Source organism: Amblyomma americanum, chromosome 5 (assembly GCF_052857255.1).
Source record: "Amblyomma americanum isolate KBUSLIRL-KWMA chromosome 5, ASM5285725v1, whole genome shotgun sequence".
Classification (NCBI taxonomy): domain Eukaryota; kingdom Metazoa; phylum Arthropoda; class Arachnida; order Ixodida; family Ixodidae; genus Amblyomma; species Amblyomma americanum.
The window spans coordinates 165,601,062-165,619,964 of record NC_135501.1 but is presented as its reverse complement, the minus strand read 5'-3'; the positions used below and the strand labels follow the sequence as shown (position 1 = coordinate 165,619,964).

General features: G+C 52.6%; 2 protein-coding genes across 2 annotated transcripts in view; one reads left to right on the top strand and one right to left on the bottom strand.

Annotated features, from left to right (window-relative positions):
* The window catches only part of Trim9 (E3 ubiquitin-protein ligase Trim9), a 228,655-nt gene that overhangs the window by 126,038 nt on the left and 83,714 nt on the right, over positions 1–18,903 (bottom strand).
* LOC144132964 (uncharacterized) lies at positions 8,576–14,095 on the top strand. Its single transcript, XM_077665729.1, has 3 exons — positions 8,576–8,764; positions 11,922–12,201; positions 13,789–14,095. The coding sequence occupies exons 1-3, from the start codon at positions 8,608–8,610 to the stop codon at positions 14,033–14,035; spliced, it is 684 nt and encodes a 227-aa protein (XP_077521855.1). The 5' UTR covers positions 8,576–8,607; the 3' UTR covers positions 14,036–14,095.

The window sequence follows — 18,903 nt, the reverse complement described above, 5'->3', positions numbered from 1 at the left end:
GCCCCCTTTTTTTTTCATAAACCTCTGGCATTTCATGTCAACTTTATGGCAACGGCCTGTCTTTATCGTTCGTTATGAAAGGAGACACGCGACACGTGATAAAAAAAAAATTAAAAACGATGGCAATAATAAAGCGGGAGAGAACTCGCCTCTGGTGGGCCAAGTTTTAAAGGCAGCGTAATGGCCTCCCCGGCGACGGCAGCTAGCGCGGCCTCGCGGCGCAGAAAGGCTGCTCTCCTGCGCCCGCCAACCCCCCTCCACCCTCCCATCCCACCCCGACGTAAATCCCTGTCCCCGGCTTTCACTTAGAAAGAAATGAAAAGAAAAAAGCAACAGGTCCTAAAAGAACACTACACCCTGCTCACACTGCACGCAGGAAAAACAGACCACGACCCAAACGCCAGTGGCAGCGGTGGGTTGCTTTCCAAGGGTGCCGCAGCTCACCCACTATGCCACCCCCCCCCCCCCCCCTAGCGTCAACAACGAACCATGCGTATAGAGGCCGCCGTGCTTTGTGAGTCTGTCTCTCCGAGGGTCTCGCGTTGGTAAGGTGCCGCCTTCCCACAGTCCCCTTTCTCTCTCTCTCTCTCTCTAAGGTGACACCTCGCAATATCATTTGTTGGACGTTTTTCATCTAGCTGTCCACTGCCTGCGCCTTCGCGCGCGCGGCTGTAACTCCAACTCTCTTCCGTCCTGTCTATTTCTTTTTTAACCTCATTTTATTATTTCAGCCCAGAGCCAAATAAACGACGGCCCGAAAAGTGTCCGTCCTTCCTGTTGCTTCACGCGCTCTCTTCTTTCATCTTCCCATCTGTCTTTAATACTGTTTTTCGTAAACACGCGCAATATTGCCTTTCCGCTACCAACTGCAGCGCCGCCTAGTGTTTTCCTCCCAACCTCTCCTACTTCTTTAATCCCTCGCGCGAAACGCCCCTGACAGCACGTCTTGGCGGCAAGGCGCTTGGCTGCCGCGCTCGAATAGCTAGACGAGTCACGCTGGCCGCGCTCACCTCTCGTTCTTTGCTTTCTTTTTTTTTACGCCGACTCTTTTTTTTTTCACTACTCTTTTTAAGCGCGAGGCGCTAGGACAAGGTTTAACGGCGACAGCCCCTGGCAGCGAGAAGCGGGGACGCCAGGACGACAACTTTGGGCGACAGCGGGCTAAGCCGAAATCAGCTGTGCTCGCACGGAAGGAGGCCGCCGTGGAGGAGGCGCCTGCGAGTCAAGCTCGAAACAAAAATAAAAATAAACAAGGTTAGGCCTCTTAGAATACCCCGGCTGCTATTCCTAGTGAACGGTGGTCCGAAAGGTAAAGTCTTCACGCCTGCCGAGGTGTGCGCGCATTGCCGAGTGGACTCTACACAGAGGACAGAGGGATGCTGGCAGTCGTTTTCACGCGACACAAACCGACATAATCCGCGTTTACATGAATACGACAGAAGTCGACTCCCGGTCCCCCTTTTTTTGGGGGAAAGTGCAAAATTTCGGGAAAGAGAGTAGAGGGCGAGTCAAGCCCTTCCTTCTCAAAACCTGCTCTTTCCCTCAAACAGGGGACTGGAGTCGACTTCAGTGGCATTCATGTAAACGCGGCTATGGTTGAGACGACAGTATGTACACCGGGGAAGAGCCACAGAGAGTCGGTTTCGTTAGGGGCAAAAATGTGCACGTCGTATAAGACACGTGAAAAAAAGGTGTCAACTACTACACTCAACTGAGGCGGCTTGATGCAAGTGCATGTGGTATGTGCGTCGATTGGCACCCGCCGATTAGCACTATATTGCAATTTTCACGGCTCCTCAGATGCGCCATCTTTCGCACGACCCTTCCATGTCACTTGCATCTTCAATCCTTGCTCTCGAGTCTTTTTGCCCTTCGAGGACCTCCGGTTGCATAGGCCTTCTAAAGTTCGACATGCATGTTTTCTACCACCACTGCGAGATAATAGAAACGTTCCCGCCGCACATGGCACGTTAGCACCACAAATGACCATCCTGAAAAGCTGCAGTGTTTAACACAAATCGCGTATTCGTAAAGCATCGTCAAGTTTTCCGCTGCCTGTCGTTTGCTTTCACGCAGCTTTGTAGAGACCCTGTACGAATGTGTTAGTAAAGGTTAGAGCTGATCTTTCCTCTCGCGTGAGGTCAGTTAGCTGGGCAGCAGGACTTTTGCACCAGAAGCGTGACGGTCTTTGCCCGTGGCAAAGGGGTGTTGCAAATGAATGAACGATGAAGTACATGTACAAATTATTTGCACTAAATGACAAAAAAAATTCCAAAGACAAAAAGTTGAAACGGTCGGCCAGGGGGATTTCCTTTTTTTTTTTTGGCTCTCTTCTAAAGGTTCGGTGCCGCCAGATTTAATCGTGCCAAAACTTAGCCTCCCTAAAGTTCTTTGAGCGTTCCAACGTTCTGCCTTCACACTCTTTAGTGCCACTGAAAGTGAATAAGTTGCATATAAACTCAATCTTTTATTTGTCTTCAAGATCCTTTCACTTCATACATGAAAATTCATACACGGCAAAAGCACCACTATGGCGCAAAAGTGATCCTGCTTTATCGACCACAGGTCACGTCAGCCGCACAGAGTAAGCTAAGCGAGAGGGAAAAAAGAATAATTGGATTAGCCCAGCTGATCCAGGATATACAAAGCGAAAAGCGAGATTGAGGTCTCCACTGACCCACGGAGCCGGTTTTGCGCCTTTCATTTCGTGAAAATGAACGGAGTTTGCAAGGTTGTCAACGCCAATGAACTCAATGAACGCCGTCGGCTCACTTGTTTTGTTTGGTTTTTGATCCTTTTGCCGCCGTTCAGTAAGGCGTGCCTCTCGTGATTCTGGAGTTTCAGCCGCTTGTCTAGCCTTGCACTTTCATATCTTCGCTGCTTTTGAGCCAACTCCCACGCTACCACTTCTGGGTCTCCTCCTCCTTCCATGGCGAAAGGTCAGACGACGGAGGCAGCGCGCGGCGGCGGCGACGGCTGCGGCAGCAGCGGCCACCTGCGCTCCGTGTGACGTCACTCGGTTTCGCGCATGCGCAGCTGTGGCAAATCTGTAGTGTGGCTCACGCGAAGCCCGGTGTTGACGAGCCTAGTGAAGCTTTTCGCTCCAAAATAGCAGACATTTAGCATGGATAAGCTCCGAATATCGCGCAGTAGCACTGGTGGGCACTGAAGTTCCTTACATGCTGTGAATACGAAAACATCCGTTGACCTAAAGGCCTATGACCTAAGGGCCTTCTACCTGAAGGCCTTTGACCTAAGTGCCTTCACCACAAAGGCTTTTGACCCAAAGGCCTTTCTTTACCCAGAAGGCATTTACCTCGGAGGCCTTCGCCCAGGTGTACCATTCACCAAGGCCTTCACATAGGTGAAGAGAACCCGGGCAGGTTTCCCACAACCTGGTGGGCAGGTGAGCCGCCTGCCATGACAAAGCAGGCTTCAGGGCCGTACGAAATCGCGCCTAGCACATTAAAAGGTCAACCCTAACCTTTACTCGCATAAAGTAAATTTCCTGCCCATCCGCCCCATTTACGTCGCGATGCCGCCACAACATAGCCCCGGGTGCCGGAACTCAGCGATGCGCCGATCGACAGCCAAGCGGGTCGACGATGCCGGACCGCGACGACGCACACTGGTATAGCACGCGTGTCGGGGGGGGGGGGGGGGAACAGACCGAAGGCATAAAAAAGACAAGGTTATAATGAAAACAACAACACGCGGAGAGAGAGAGAGAGGGATAGAAAGTGAGCAGAGAAAGCTGACAGCGTAATGAACACAGTCTAGGTGGGGGGGTCTGCGCCGCGCGTTCCCATAACGACGCCGTACACAGCCCGAGTCGTCGCCACCAACGCGGGTGGCGGCGGCTTCGATCGCAGCCGCCCGCGACCTGCGCGCGTCTCCACACCGCGGGTGGGGTGGTGGTGGTGGCCAGCGGCACAAGCGGCCGGTGATCGCCGGGTTTCGGGTACGTGACCGACGTACGCGACTCTAGCCCGCGTCAGCGCACGATCCTGGGAGCAGTATAAACGCCGTTGCCGCCACACTCCGAGAAGTGACCAGACACACTCATTAGCCAGCCATCAATCATTCCAGGCTGCGTGGCGTCAGCGTGCTCCACACCGAGCCGCAGTGCGCTAACCGGTGCTTTACAGAGAGTTTAAATTGTCAGCGATGATTGGTTGGGGTTGTGTTGTACATAGGTACCACAACCTGGAAGCATGCAGCTTCGGTGGAAAGCCCAACGGTGCGTTGTGTCTATCTCTTCGTGTTTCTTTCGTCTCTATCAGGATAATGATTTCAAGCTGGTTCCCCAAGACAAGGACTTCGTGATTCAGAGGCATGTCTCAATAATCACTCGCACTGTTTACACCGTACCAGATGTTCGCTTGCAGGCACTTGTCCACACAATCCAGAAAACACAATGGCGCCGCACAGAGTGCGCTTCTTGCTAAAGGTGGACTCCACTCCATTGTTTATGTTCTCAAGGATGTTCTCTTTTTTCTTTTTTCGATAATAATAATTGGTTTTGGGGAAAGGAAATGGCGCAGTATCTGTCTCATATATCGTTGGACACCTGAACCGCGCCGTAAGAGAAGGGATAAAGGAGGGAGGCAAAGAAGAAAGGAAGAGGTGCCGTAGTGGAGGGCTCCGGAATAATTTCGACCACCTGGGATCTTTAACGTGCACTGACATCGCACAGCACACGGGCGCCTTAGCGTTTTGCCTCCATAAAAACGCAGCCGCCGCGGTCGGGTTCGAACCCGCGAGCTCCGGATCAGTAGTCGAGCGCCCTAACCACTGAGCCACTGCGGCGGGGCCTTTTTTCGATCAAGAAATCCATTGAGCACTTGTAGTAGGCGTTGGAAATGTGCTATATATATATATATATATATATATATATATATATATATATATATATATACTTCCACGTCACAACCTAGGCCACGCAATGCTATGGCATCACAGAGTTTTTGCCTGGTTACACCGAAAAGGATGCACCAATCCTCGGAAAGTGTCCCTACAATGAAAATCACATCTGTTAAGCGCGTGTTGAGCGTCCGTCCTTACCTGCCAAACGCTGACGATGCAGTGCGAATTCACAGAAAACTCTTATCGCCTGCTGTGGAGCAGCTGGAACAATTCCAGCGCCATTCGCCGCCTTAACACCGTAATTTGAACAAAACCAAGAAATGACAGGTTCGCACCGCATAAAGCGAGCCGGCCGACCAGCACACCAGGTGGTGAGCACGTCATCGTTTTGTCCATCCACTCTTCCTTAGCTTCGTGAAGTGTGTGGAGCAGATCACTGCCATCACGTGACTGCTTTTGAAGCCCATAGTTATCGCCATACCTGCCACGGCGGCGCTAGTGTTCCTGTATATGCTCCCACGGAGCATATATAGGAACACTAGGCGGCGCTGCTCCCCCAGCGCCCTCTAGTGTTCCTGCATATGCTCCCTGCGGAGTATATGCTCCCGCAGGGGGCATATACAGGAACACTAGCGCCCTCTGGCCACTATACGGAGCCTATACGGGACAAGGTATGTTTGAATCGATACATGTTTACACGCCGTCGAAAAACCGACACCTGCACGAAACATCTGCAAAGCGGATTCCATGTACGACAAAGCTTCAGTGACGACAATTGCATAGGATGAAGATGGTGCGAAGCGCCCCCTGCTTCACCTTCCGTTAGTGTCCGCCTTCGAAGTCTTCCAGATCGCCATAGGAGAACAAAAAAACACGGACATAACGCAAGCAGCGTGTGTTCACGAAGCCCTAATAATGACGGCACAAGGGACCTCGCGCGCGCGCGCTGATGATACGCAGGTCGGCATTGAAAAGAGGCGACGCCAGCGCCGCATTCAAGGGCGACACGGAAAGGAAACGCGGGCCCCATTTCCGGCCCGCCCGTGGCCATCAAAGGGTCGAGACAGAGACCAACTCATCAGCGCCCTCTGCCACCACAAAGGGACAGCAGTGCGGCTCACAACAATGGATCGTGCGAAGCAGACGCCTCGGAGGCGTTGCGCTCACGGCGTCGCTCGTTAAGCTCTCGTTTCGCTAAATGCGTGCAACGCCGGGAGAAGCCGGAGCTGGCGCCATCTACAATCTAAGAGGCCCATTCCGACACCAAGACGCTCGCGCTGTTGAATCAGCGGCGACAGCGGCTCGTAACGGAACAGTCAGGGAAGGTCTCCGTACCAAGGTCCCCCAAAAACGCAGACGATCGACAGCCATTTTGGAAAACCAGAAGCATGGAGTCGAAAGTGGAGAATTTTATGGAATTAAACGTCGAAGGGTCGGCCGGGGAAAACGCGACCTGGGACAGCTCTTACACACCAGAAGAAAGGGGGAAGGAAAGAGGGATGTATTGTGTACATGAAAGTCGACGACGTCGTATAAGGCAACGGTCGGAACGACAAAGTGGCAGGTTCACCGGCTTGCCCATGGTTGTCGCCACTGGAACGGAGGACAAGTCACCTATATGCCAAAGCCAGACCAAGCCAAGCCAAGGAGACGACACCGACCAGTTGTTACACGTGCACGCGTCTCTAATGCGAGGCAATTCGTCCTGCCGGCTGTACCATGCACTGAGAGGCCACTGCTGTGACCTGTACATCTACTGAACGGTATTTGAGTGAGACGCCAAACGACGCGCGATGTTGGGGCCCGTGCGCGCACGCGCACACGCGACGACACACGACGTTCGAAGGCGCATAAGGCTCCGCTCATTGTGTGGTCTTCGTGGCCTCCACACAACAACCGCGCAGCGGTATCTGCGCGGACGCTTTGCATTGCTATACAGGAACGTCGAAATCACCTGTTCAGAAGTAATCGACTCGCATTACACTTTTGGCCTCGGTGTCGCTACCCTTCCTGACGGTTAGCTGCACGATTAGGGCGAGGGCGTGCAGTCTCCAGGCGAGAGCTGGCGAAGCCGAATAATAGTATTTGAATAAAACTGCGTAAAAGTAACAGAGTCGCATTAAATGGACACAGAGAAAAAACTGGAGCTATCCTGACCCCAAAGGTCACCGCACTCTAACGTCTAATGAAAAGCAGGCCACTTTCTCTGAAAACGTAGCTCTTACAAGCCAAAAAAGGGGGGGAAAAGGTGAAATTCGGGTACAGTCGAAGTTCGTTATAACGAATTAGTGGATATAATGAAGGAATGGCGATTCCCTTTGGAAGCTCGGTCAGCACAGACTTTAACGAAGCTGCGGCTATAAGGAATAGCCGGGCCCCTTCAACTTCGTTATAACGGGGTTATAACTGTATACCGACACCAGCGACCGTTTTCAAGCCATGACAGCGTCAAGTACTTTTTTAATACGAAATCATTATGTGCCTTATCGGCAACGAAATTCGGCGTTGTTGCCAGCAGCAGTGGTCCGAAAATCCCAATGACGTCATCATGGTCCCGCATGATATCACACCATAAGATGTCAGACCATAAAAGGCATTAGACGAGACAGTAGTAGATAGTGATAGCGGCAGTTTTTGAAAGATAAAGGAGTTACTAAATCATGACCAGGGTCGTTAATAAAAGGGCAATGATAGAGGCCTTTAGATTGAAGGCCTTTATGGTAAAGGCTTTTATGTCAAATGGCTTTTATCGTAAAGGCCTAGCAGGTCTCCGGTTTCCTTTACGTATTTCTCTGGCTAGGTGACGCCGCCTACACATTTCGGGTGAGTGGTCATGGGATCATTCGACGTCGTCAGCAACGAAGCGAGTTTGAATCAAGTAGCGGGAAATAATATTTTCTTTCCTTTTTTTTCTCTCAGCAGTACACACGCTTTTTGTTTCCCAGCAAACACCAACCCGCGGCCGGGTTCAATTCCGGCCGCGTTTCGCTATGTCAGTGCTCGTACGTTACGGAACCCCAGGTGCTTATCTAAATTAAGCCGGAGCCCTCTCCACAGCGGAACCCATTCCTCTCTTCTTTTTTTCACTCCCTCCTTAATCCAAACTTCCCTCACGGCGCCGCTGAGCGATCAGCAACGCTGGGTCCACAGGATAGCGGAAGCTATCGGAGTCATGGACTCAGGACTCCGCTCACTAGGACTGGTCCGATTCACCCCTTCTACAGATAAAGGTTTTTCAACACCACCGCAACCGGGGAAATGAGAGTCATTGCGCCCTTGCCTTTGCTCAAAACAATTCGTATGGACTTATCCTCAATGTACATCCTCGACGAAATCAAGAGGAAGAAATGGGCTTGCGCAGGGCATACAATGCGAAGGCAAGACAACCGCTGGTCCTTAAGGGTAACGGAGTTGATTCCAAGAGAAGGCAAGCGTAGCAGGGGAGGCAGAAAGTTAGGGTGGCCACAGCTGGCACAGGGCAGGGTTAATTGGAGACACATGGGAGAGGACTTTGCCCTGCCTAGTCAGGCTGCTGTTGCTGATGATGGTGACCCTCGGTGTCCCTCCAGGAGGTGACACCTCTTTTTACTGTGGATAATTTTGAGGAGCTCCCATTTGTGCGATCCTACGAGGGCAGAAAAGTCGACGCCGCTGCTGCTGCTGATGACGATGATGATGAGTCAAAAAGCTGTGTGACCAGACAAAGAGGAGAAGGAGGAGGAACGCGGCTCCCCTGTGGTGATGGTGGACGTGCAGGCGTTCCCTCCGGACGGTCTGCAGCAGGCGCTCGGAGAAAGACAGCGCCAACCGCCCCCAGCCATGGGAGCACCGCCGCAGGGTGGCCAGGTGACAAAGAAGCAGGACGCCAGCGTGGGTCCCTCCTACCCGAGGCAAGGAGGTCAGAGCACCAGCCCGCCTGTTCGCTCGCGACGTGCAACGGTGTGGCTGCCGTTTGAGTTCTGCTAGACACTGTATACGCTTGCGGCTTCACGAGCCTATATCGAGCGGGACAGAGCCATTGCGCACCCTTCGGGATGGCATGTCCATAAGCGGTGACCGCAAGCGAGTCCTTTCTGGCTGTGGCCAGCATCTTAGCGTGGCCTTGTCACATTGTAGCACTATGTATGCTGCAACTACAGTCGTGCGTCGTTAATATGGACACTTTGGTCTCCGAGAAAAACTGTCCGAAAGGCGAGTCGTCCGACGAATTAAGAAGAAAAAAAAATTAAATGTAAGAAAAAGAAAGCACCTCACGATTAAGGTCTGCTTCTGAACATACTAGTCGGGAGTGAAGTGGAAATTAGGCAAATTATTGGGAGCTCCAAGCAATTTTATCTAATCTTCATTATCTTTGAAACAATGTAGTGCGGTCTAGAGCACCTAGCGGTTCATGAAACGCATTATGGCGTCTACTGGCGTGATTACGTATATCCTAGTACGCTTTTTTTCATATCCCACGAGCCGCTTGTACGTATATCTGTTACTCAGACCGTTATCAATGGTAACACAGGCTCCTGAGAGGAACTGCAAAAAAAAAAAACTAGCCGATCACTCATGCGTTTGCGCTTTCTGACTGCCTTTCGCTGATGCTCTGCACGCAATATATACAGAAAAAAAAATACCTGACTGGGAATCGAGATTTGTTCTCATTGCTGTTAATATTGCCGCGAACATTTGCTGTGTTTGTTCATTCTTCGAATCTGCCGTCACACAACTTTATCGCTTTGTTAGCGACGCAAGACGCGACTGGATTTATCTCGATTGATCGCAGCCTGGCAGCGCTGATTCTACGTTGTTCCGGAATGTTCTAGTAACTTTGCACGCTTTATCTCGAAAGCTCGCTATCAGCTTCAAATTGAGCGCCGGCCGACAGCGGCGGGCATTCGGTTCGACGACCACCGAGCACGCTTGTCGCTTCGCCGCCGCCGACTGATTCAGTCCATTGTGGGCCCAAGTCAGCCCCAATAAACAGTTTTCTTTTAGAAGACCCTTTCGTCCGCCTTCATCGCTGCTTCGACTGCCGTCACCACTACGTGACAATATCGACGCGGCACAAATGGCTTTTGCGAATTTTAACGCGGTCTGTAGCCAGACAGCGAATGTACACAGGCGAATGGAACGAGGCGTAAACGCATTGAAAAAGTTTTATTCCAATAAGAATTGTCCGTAATTAAAATCGTCTGTATTAACCGATGTCCTATCAACGGGGCAAGCCCGTATTCGCAAGGCAGACATGGACTGAGCCGTGCTCTCATGCCGCGATGTGTCCGGTACACTCTGCAGTATAGGTGGGGTCTTTCTTTATTTCGGTCCTGTTTTCTTTACCCCGACATAACAACAGCCCTGACTGCAGTGTTATGCGGATGTCTTCTTGCCAGACAACGTCCAGACATGGCGTTTGACTGCTCAGCACGAAACCACGGGGGCAGCCGTATACTTGGACGGAGGCGGTACGCAAAATTTGCAGGGTGCACTTAAGCTCCGCCTTAAGGGTATGACGCGATAGCGTTAATGGGTTAACGCCCACATTACGCGGAATTTGTCACATTATCTGCTTCACATTAACGAATCTCGGGGAGTCCGCACACCCCTCCTGGCGCAGTGGTGCAGCAGTTAAGGGATGCGCCATAGCCCTGCGAAGTAGGTGCTGCCCCCGGTCGGGCTTGTGCGACCCAGGAGCAACCCCTCGCGACCAATCATCAACTTAACTGCCACCTGCCACGGTGGACAGTTTGTTCCCACTTCGGTGGGCAGGTTGCGACGACGCCACAAGTTCACGCGAGAGTTATTCGGAGTCCTCCATTACGGCACCTCTAGCTCCCTTCCTCCTCCGTCCCTTTCCCCGTGGCTCCGGTGTCCACCGACAGTGAAACAGTAACTGCGCGTTTCTTTCAGTGCGAAATCACTCGTCGTACGGTCAACACTGACCATGATTAGACGTTTTTAGCGTAGCGGAGACTTACTAGCGGAGGTGTACATACCGGTTCATCGGACCCCTTCTGCGCACGCGCACTGGCTCCCCCTCACCCCAACAATGCCACTGCGCATGCGCGAGAGGGGTCCGGTAAACCGGTACATACGTCTCCGCTACGCTAAAAAACGTCTAATCTTGTCACCGTACGTACTTTCAGCGTTCCCCGTATACGTACGACCTTGTGCCTCGGCCTAGTAGACCGAGCTTACCCGAGTTAATCGCCTAAGCTCTGGTAGTAACGCGGCTAAATTCGGAGGAGCGTCGCTCCAGCTGGGCGAGAGGTTGCTCGGGAATAAGAGCGACCCGGGTCGCACAACCCCTACCAGTGTCTGTGAGAGAAACACCCACCTGCCAAATGCAGTGGCGCATCTCTTAACAGCTGCGCCACAGCGCTGGTATTGTGGTATGAGGACTCGCCGCCTTCTATGTAAGTAGAGAATGACCAATTCTGCACATATGGGCATTGACCCACTAAAGATGTCGCGTCGTACCCTCAAGGCGCAGAATGAACACCTGCTTTCGCGCGTCTACTCGGCTTAACTACGTTAAAGCTCTATACCAATTGCTTCGTCACACACGAGCATGTTCACCCAGCACGTCGCCTCCACCCCTCTCCCCTCTACGTACGGCGAGCGCCTCCTCCTTCTCCGAACACAAAGACAAGTCTATCCCCTTCCACACCGTAAGCTAACGGCGGCAGAGGCGAGGGAATGGCGACAACTACAGACGAACACCTTTCCTAACCTACACAAGTACCGCATCATCTTCCCCGACAGATATGACAGCAACTGCCCCTGGTGTGGCGGAATTCCAACAACATATCATGTAACATGGGGCTGCTCCGGTCCCAAGCCCCCCGAACTAGACCAACATCACTCCGAGGAACAGTGGGAGTCTGCCCTGCTCAGCTCTGACTTGGCGACGCAGCGAAAGCTGATATCCCAAGCAAGAGCAACTGCGGTGGACATTGGGGTCCTGAAATAAGGACTCCACCCAAAATCTGTATTTTCGCCTCTCTATCCTACCTTTTTGGAATAAATGTTTTCTACTACTACTCCTCGCTTTGTTCTCCCACGCGCAGAGTTCAACGCCAGCCAGGGCGAGAGCGGCAGCGGCAGTAGCGGTCGCCGGAACACGCCGCCTCCGCCGTGGGGATTCTACGCGCTGGTGGCCTCGCTGGCGCTGGGCGCCATCCTGGCCGGTGCAGTGCTGGGCAGCTCGCTCAACACGGTGGCCGGCGCAAACGCCCTCGCCAGGAGGGGCGCCGAAGAGGAGGGCTCCACCATCAGCGCCGAGGAGCCGCCGGTGCCCCCGGTCAGATACTACGTGGCCAGGAAGGCGTCGGCAACCACGAAGAAGAGGTAGGTACACGGCTGATCCGTTGTCGATGACCTCGAGAATGTGTATCTGGCCAGTAATTGCCATCGTCACTTAGGCTGCGGTCATTCAGTGAACTAGTCGAGGATGTTCTAATGACGTCGTCAAGCACTGCACTGCAAACAGGAAAGAGTAAAAAAAGGGAGTAAAAGCTGCCTTCTAGCGCACTCCCTTTCATAAAATGGAGGTAGAGGACAGCTTACTCCCTTTTTACTCCCATACAGGCGTATTCGTGTTCAGATTGCATACACAGAGCTATACAGCACATTTCTTTGACCTCCAATGATGTTCTAGGACAGGGTTAATTGGAGAGACATGGGAGAGGTACGTCTTTGCCCTGCAATGGGCGTCGTAAGGCTGATGATGATGATGATGTTCTATCTATTCTAAGCAATTCAGCTTCACAATACGGCCCCTTGTGGATCGTGTTCCTCTCGTTACGTACTACCGCAGCCAATTAAGCTGCGGCCACCGATTTACCGAATCGAAGAATGTTGTATTGAGATTTTATGGGCCTCTAGTGCTCTCGTGGGCGTCTCGGAGCACTGTGAAAAGGTTATTGATGCCTCAACGGTCCCTATGCTGGGCATTACATGAGGGGTGAACGTGTGTACGGCGATTAAGGGTGACGGGCCTCGATGGACAACCTGTCAGGAATTATCGCAGAAATTTACGGCACGTTCACAGACTTCAGTAATTCAAATATCAAATGAGCGTTCGGGAAGTTCTGTCGGCTGCCTGTTCACAATTTGTAAAAGCTGTTTTCCTGGCCACATATGGTCGCAGCCATTTACGCTTCGTTCACCCACTTAACCAACTCAGAGACTGTTGCAAATGTGTTTTAGAGGCTCTAAACGTACGGTGGACGTCCGCATGGACGTAGTAAACTTTCTACGAACTCGACGCACAATACGAACTCAAAGAGCGCACTGCGTTCGTTCGGTCGGGAATTACCACAGGCGGCTGAATCGTCACACGTCCGCACACTGCAGACGTTCCTCCCATTGCCTAACGCCGAGGCAATGTCCGACATCCCAACCGCGCGACTGCGCGCAGACAGGCCGGGACCTGCATTACGAAGGTGTCCACAAAGTGGATATGCGTAAACGGTTTTCACCTAAGACGAGATAACTGTCGTCACATGGTCACTGCCTCCCCATTCGAGTCTCCGACCAATCGTAGCGGAGCAAAGTTGACGCGTCCACTTGTACACTTCCAGAATTCACCGCCGCAGTGGCGTTGTGGTTTGAGCATCCGCTTCGTCTGACTGAACAGGGTTCGGCCCCCGCTGAAACTCTGTACAGGTTTTCCAATAGGCACAAGCTCTCGCCTAGCCTAATGCTCGGCTTGTCGGGTGTGAAATGCTGGCGAGAAATGGGCCTTCGAACTCACCTCGTGTAGACCAAAGGCACGTTAGAAGAGTATTACTTGGCTCCGGTTTTCATGGGGCGTTCCAGAGCCCCTTTAAGATGCCCATCGTCATCATCCCCAGCATCGCTTCCGGAACACCAGTCCAGCAGGTAATAGCCCCGGAAAGAGTGACCGCTATCTTTGTGGTGCTTCCGGCGCAGGACCACGGTGGCCGCTAAGGAGGAGACCGACTTGAACGCCATCCAGGAAGAAGAGGAGGAGGAGGAAGAGGCGACCACCAGGAAGAAGACCACGCGCCGCCGCCCCGGCACCACCACGCGCAGGCGGAAGACCACGACGACCAGAAAGCGGAGGAAGAGCGGCGCCCCCGCCAAGGTGGCCACCTCTACCACGCGCAAGCACAAGCGGAAGAACAAGGCCGCCGCCTCAGAGGCTGCAAAGGAGTGACGCGGCCAGACCACGGCGGCAGCGAGCCGTACTCTAACGCGGATTAAAGACGCGCATCCCCCCCCCCTTTTTTTTGCATCAAATCATCAAATGGCGTGGTCGTTCGTAGCGCGCTTGATGATGATGATGATGTATTTTTATGGCGCGAGGGCATCTGTGGCCAAAGAGCGCCATTGCACAAGGTGGTGTCGAAGACCCATTTCCGAAGCATTTCACCCTAAATAAGCCGAGCACCAGACCAGGGGAAAGCTTGTACCCACTGTATCACCGGTGGGTATACCCGGCGGCACTGGCGATCTAACTTCGAACCTCCCGCATGCGTAGCTGGTGCTCTAACGACTAGGCCACCGCTGCGGTCGTAACGCGTTTGAGGGAATCCCCCTAGATTAGTGGGTTTACGGGGTTTAACGTCACGAAGCGACTCAGGCTACGAGGGATGCCGTACTGGTGGGGTCTCGACCATTTCGACCACCTGGGGATCTTTAACGCGCACTGGCATCGCACAGCACACGAGCCCCTAGCATTTCGACTCTATCGAAATGCGACCGACGCGGCCGGGATCGCACCCGCCTCTTTCACGGGCACGGCAGATGATCAACAGGACTTTGAGGAACAAGCACTGTTTCTTCTCTGGGTTTTAGAGCTGGCCTGGAATAAAAACTGTTTCCTCCTCCTCATCCTCTTCTTTCGGGTCAGTAGCCGAGCACCACAACCACCGAGCCATCTCGGCGGATACGAACCCCCCTAGGCGGAGGGAGTAACTATGCATTACGACTAAATCATCAGACTAATACCGCTACCTCTTCCCAGTCAAGATCCTGGCCCGCAAACCGAAAGATTCTTTAACAATGGAGTTTCTGTGAAAGCTGTAGAGCCTTACTTTGAAGGTACGGAAGACTGCGCATGGAAAGCTGCGCGTGACTGAATGCTAATGTTTAATTATACTGCCTTATTTGAATTTTTTTCTCTGCACGACGGCACGACGATGCAGGTAAGCGCACTTGTGCCGCGCCCACTGCGCCGAAGCAGTCAGTTTGGTGATTTTGTCCGGCGCAAAATTAAGCACCAAACACACCCCCTTATTTTGACACTCTAGCGCCATTCAACATAAGTTACTCGCGCTCGTATTAAGACAGCTTCAAGAGCAATTTTTTTTAGTTCTGCTTAATAGATCCCCAGTATTTATTAATTCTTTTCACTTCCGGTTTTTCTGCACCACATTTCATTCCAGCAATAATTGCCCTTGAGACTGGCGATAATGTTAAATAACTATATTGGATGGCCATGCTCTGCATCATGCTTAGCCGAGTACGAAGCCTAAATTAGAACGGCAGCACGGACTGCACAGCGCGCGAACGCTGCGCATGACGCGAAAATAGTGGAAGCTACCGGCCACAAGTCCAAAAAGACACCCGTGGAAACAGCACGCCCCTGTTTTATGTATTTTTTTTTAACAAATTTCGCAATCACGCGGTGCACCCGCAGATTCATATTGTACGCTGTCGGACCAGCAGCTCGGCCTAGTAAGATATTGACCACACGGTGGCTGCTACTTCCTCGCCGACTTGTAAACAGCTCCTGCACCAGCCTTCTACAGCCAGCGTCGTCGTGAAATTGCACGCGCGAGGCGATGCCAGAGAGCAGACCAATCGTGCATCCGTTGCAAACCGCAAGCTGTCTTCACCGCACAGCTGGGGTGCCTGTCGGCGAAACGCCCATCGAGTAGCACGCGTCAAGGTGAAAGGCGAGTAGGTTATGACTCAAGTAACGAAGAGGCGCGGTAAACCTCCCACACTGAGTGGACACCAGAACCGCATCATGAGGGGAAGGGGGATGAGAGGGAGAAATAACAGAGACATACTACGCACAGTCTAAGGCGTGCTGTAAAAGAACGGAGGAAGAATGGGGGGGGGGGGGGCAGTATCGCTAGTATCGCCACTTCGAAATACTGTACGCCCCATGCGATTCAACAATACGTTTTCTCGGTCCGCCCCGTGCATTTACTAACCTCAAGAGAAGGAAGAAACGCGGTAAGATCACAACAGCAACAGCGGCTGCCTATCTTCAATACGATAGCAAGGCGGGCGAGTTTGTGAGGCATATTTGAAAAATTACTGTGCGGAAAATGGGGATTTCAAGGGTAGAAAACACAGGACCAGCGCTGCCTAACTTCGTCTGTCACCCTGTCACAACGCTGTTGCCTTGATTGCGTGCCTTGTTTAAGGTAGTAGGCGGACTGTAGACAAGAGTGACAACTTAGCTTGAGCCCTCCTCTTCAGCTGTCACCACTAACACAATTCTCACGATCAAATACTGCGCGCTCATTAGCCGTTTCAGTGACGAACCGTGCCGCACGTCACGCAGACACTGCGGAAAAGCCGCCTCACTGCTTCCGTACGGGCATATATACCTCAAGTGCCGGTAAACCGGCGCCGTGTCTCGACTTCGGGCTTAATATACAGATTAGAGCCCAGCGAAGGAGACACCCGCTTCCCAGCGGCATTAACGGCGCGCCACTGCCGCTCACCACCAATGGGGAATACATATATATAAGGCGACGCGCAAGCAAGGCAGGCTGGGCGCTTCAAAAAACGCTCCCTGGAGCTGCTCGCTTCTGGGGCGGCCATAAATCGAGACCGATACATTATTCAGTGGGTCCCCGAAGGAAACCCGAGCCGCGGCTACAAACCGCCGCTCGCCTCCCCCTCCCCCTCGACTCTTCTCCCGGAGGTCCGGTGAAACCAGCGGCGACAGAGGGTCCTCTTCTACATAATGCTCGCGATAACGCGTCCGAAGCTTCTTGGCGGAGGAGGCGCTCACTTTGCCTTCGCGAAGGCAAAGTGAGCCGCCTCCCGTTCGCCGTTATAGACTCGTTCGCCGCATAGCATCGTCTCGGCTTCGTCTCGCGCGACTTTTTCCCATCTTGTTCACGTTTCTTTTCTCGCCGCTTACATCGACGAAAAAGGGAGAGGAAAAAAAACTACCCTTTGTGAGTTTTTTTGAAGACGCGGCGCGACTACGCTTTTTGCGCTGCCCGCGTTGTTCTTGACTCTGGCTCGCGCGTACCGTGTCCCTTCCTTCTCTCGCCGGTGCCTTTCGCGGCTCGGTTCGCCGCTCGTCCTTCAGGAGAGCAGCGACCGTCGTTTATAGAGGGCTGGCCTCGCTGAGGGGAAGAGAAAAAGAAGAGAAAAGATTTATCTTTCGCGAGCATGACCGCGACGCTGTGCGCGCGCGTGCGGCGTCAGCTGCGCGAGCGCGCAAGCACAGGTTCCGTTCTTGGACACACCTTCCTGCTGCCTTCGCTGCTTGCTGCTGCTTTTTCTTTGCGCGCGCGTTTTTTCTTTTCAAGTTTTTCTCCTTTCCATACGTTCTTCTTTCCTTCTTTCGATCCTTTTTTGTTCTCTCTCTCGTGTGCGCGCACAGGAGGAAGTAAAAACGCGAGATACGCGGTGACCAAGAAGGCCGGTCATGAATTGCCAGATTACGCGGTAGGAAGAGAGAGAGAGGGAGCGGTGAAGGAAAGGGAGAGAGAAAAGTGTTCAATGTAAAACCTTGTTCTGCGGAGAGGGAAAGAGGAAATAGGGAGAGGAGAGAATAGCGGCACAAAGCTGGAAAATGCAAAAGCGAGGCGCGCCGGAAAGTAGCCAGGCAAAGGCAAGACAAGGCAAGTACGCGCGACGCGGCAGCAGCTCGGCGTCGGTGCCAAAGCCATCGGTCAAACTGGAAAAGTGGCGACCGCTCGACGCTCCCGGAAAAAGGAAGGCGCGACGTCGACCGACGACGAATGTGCGGCTTGACCACCCCACTCCGCCGTCTTCAGATCGGCGAGGACGGAAAAGTAAAGAGCGAGGAAAGGGAAGGAGAGGGGGGGAGTAGAGAGACTCACGAGGCCCCCTCCCCTCCCCCTGCAAGCGCAACGCCAAGAAGCGCCGGTTTTCCACGGTCTTTCGAACGCTGTTTACGACTCTCGTCTCCGGCTAACCTTGCGTCGCAAGGAAGGAAGTGAAGTCTGTCGAGAAGGACAAGCTTGATAGCTGGCTGCATACAGACAGGTCTCTCTCTCTCTCTCTCTCTCTCACAGTCACCTCCTTTCGCTGTAGGCCTCGCCGACGAAAGCTGGCAGAAATGAAATTGTCCTTGGCCTGACCTCAGCAACGTAAACCGCAGATTGCTAGTTAACGGTAAGGGATTTTTTTTTTTGGCGTTACGAAGCAACGTCGCGTGCCATAGCGCAGAACACCAGATAAGTTTCAATCACGTGGGGTCCTTTAACGTGCTCGTTACTAATACGAAAATTCACGATGTACCGTTATTTTTTGTTTATTTTTTGTAGACTGCCTTGGGACAAAAATCGCAAACGGGCGGAAAGCAGATCGAAAGAACAGACGAAGCAGGCGCTATCAACTCTGCCTTGTTTGAAAAGCTCTCACTGATAATCTGAAATCCAAACAAAAATTTATCTGCTGCAGCGCTTCCTTGGGTCGTGTGGCACTGTCCTCCAGGTTACCGCCTTAAACGAGAGGCACAGCGGTAAAGGGACAGTGAGGACAGCTGTATCAAATTATCATTGCCAGTAAAAATGACTTTTGTGGCTTATTCTCCTTACGTTAAAATTTGACCCGCAGCAATAGACGATGCATCTATCGGCGAAACATGTGGACTTTAACATCTTCCGCCAGTCGATTCAAACTGGTGCCATCCTTACCGAAGAGGACGCGTTGCTGCATAGTGTAGCCTCTGGGATCCGCGCCCGAGGAATCGGCATCTACGCATGCAGTTTAGTTGTGAAATCGGCCGGCGACGGCGCCACCTGTATTTCGTTTTTTGCTCTTTCCCAGCTTATAAAAGCTCCGTTTTCAGTGACGATG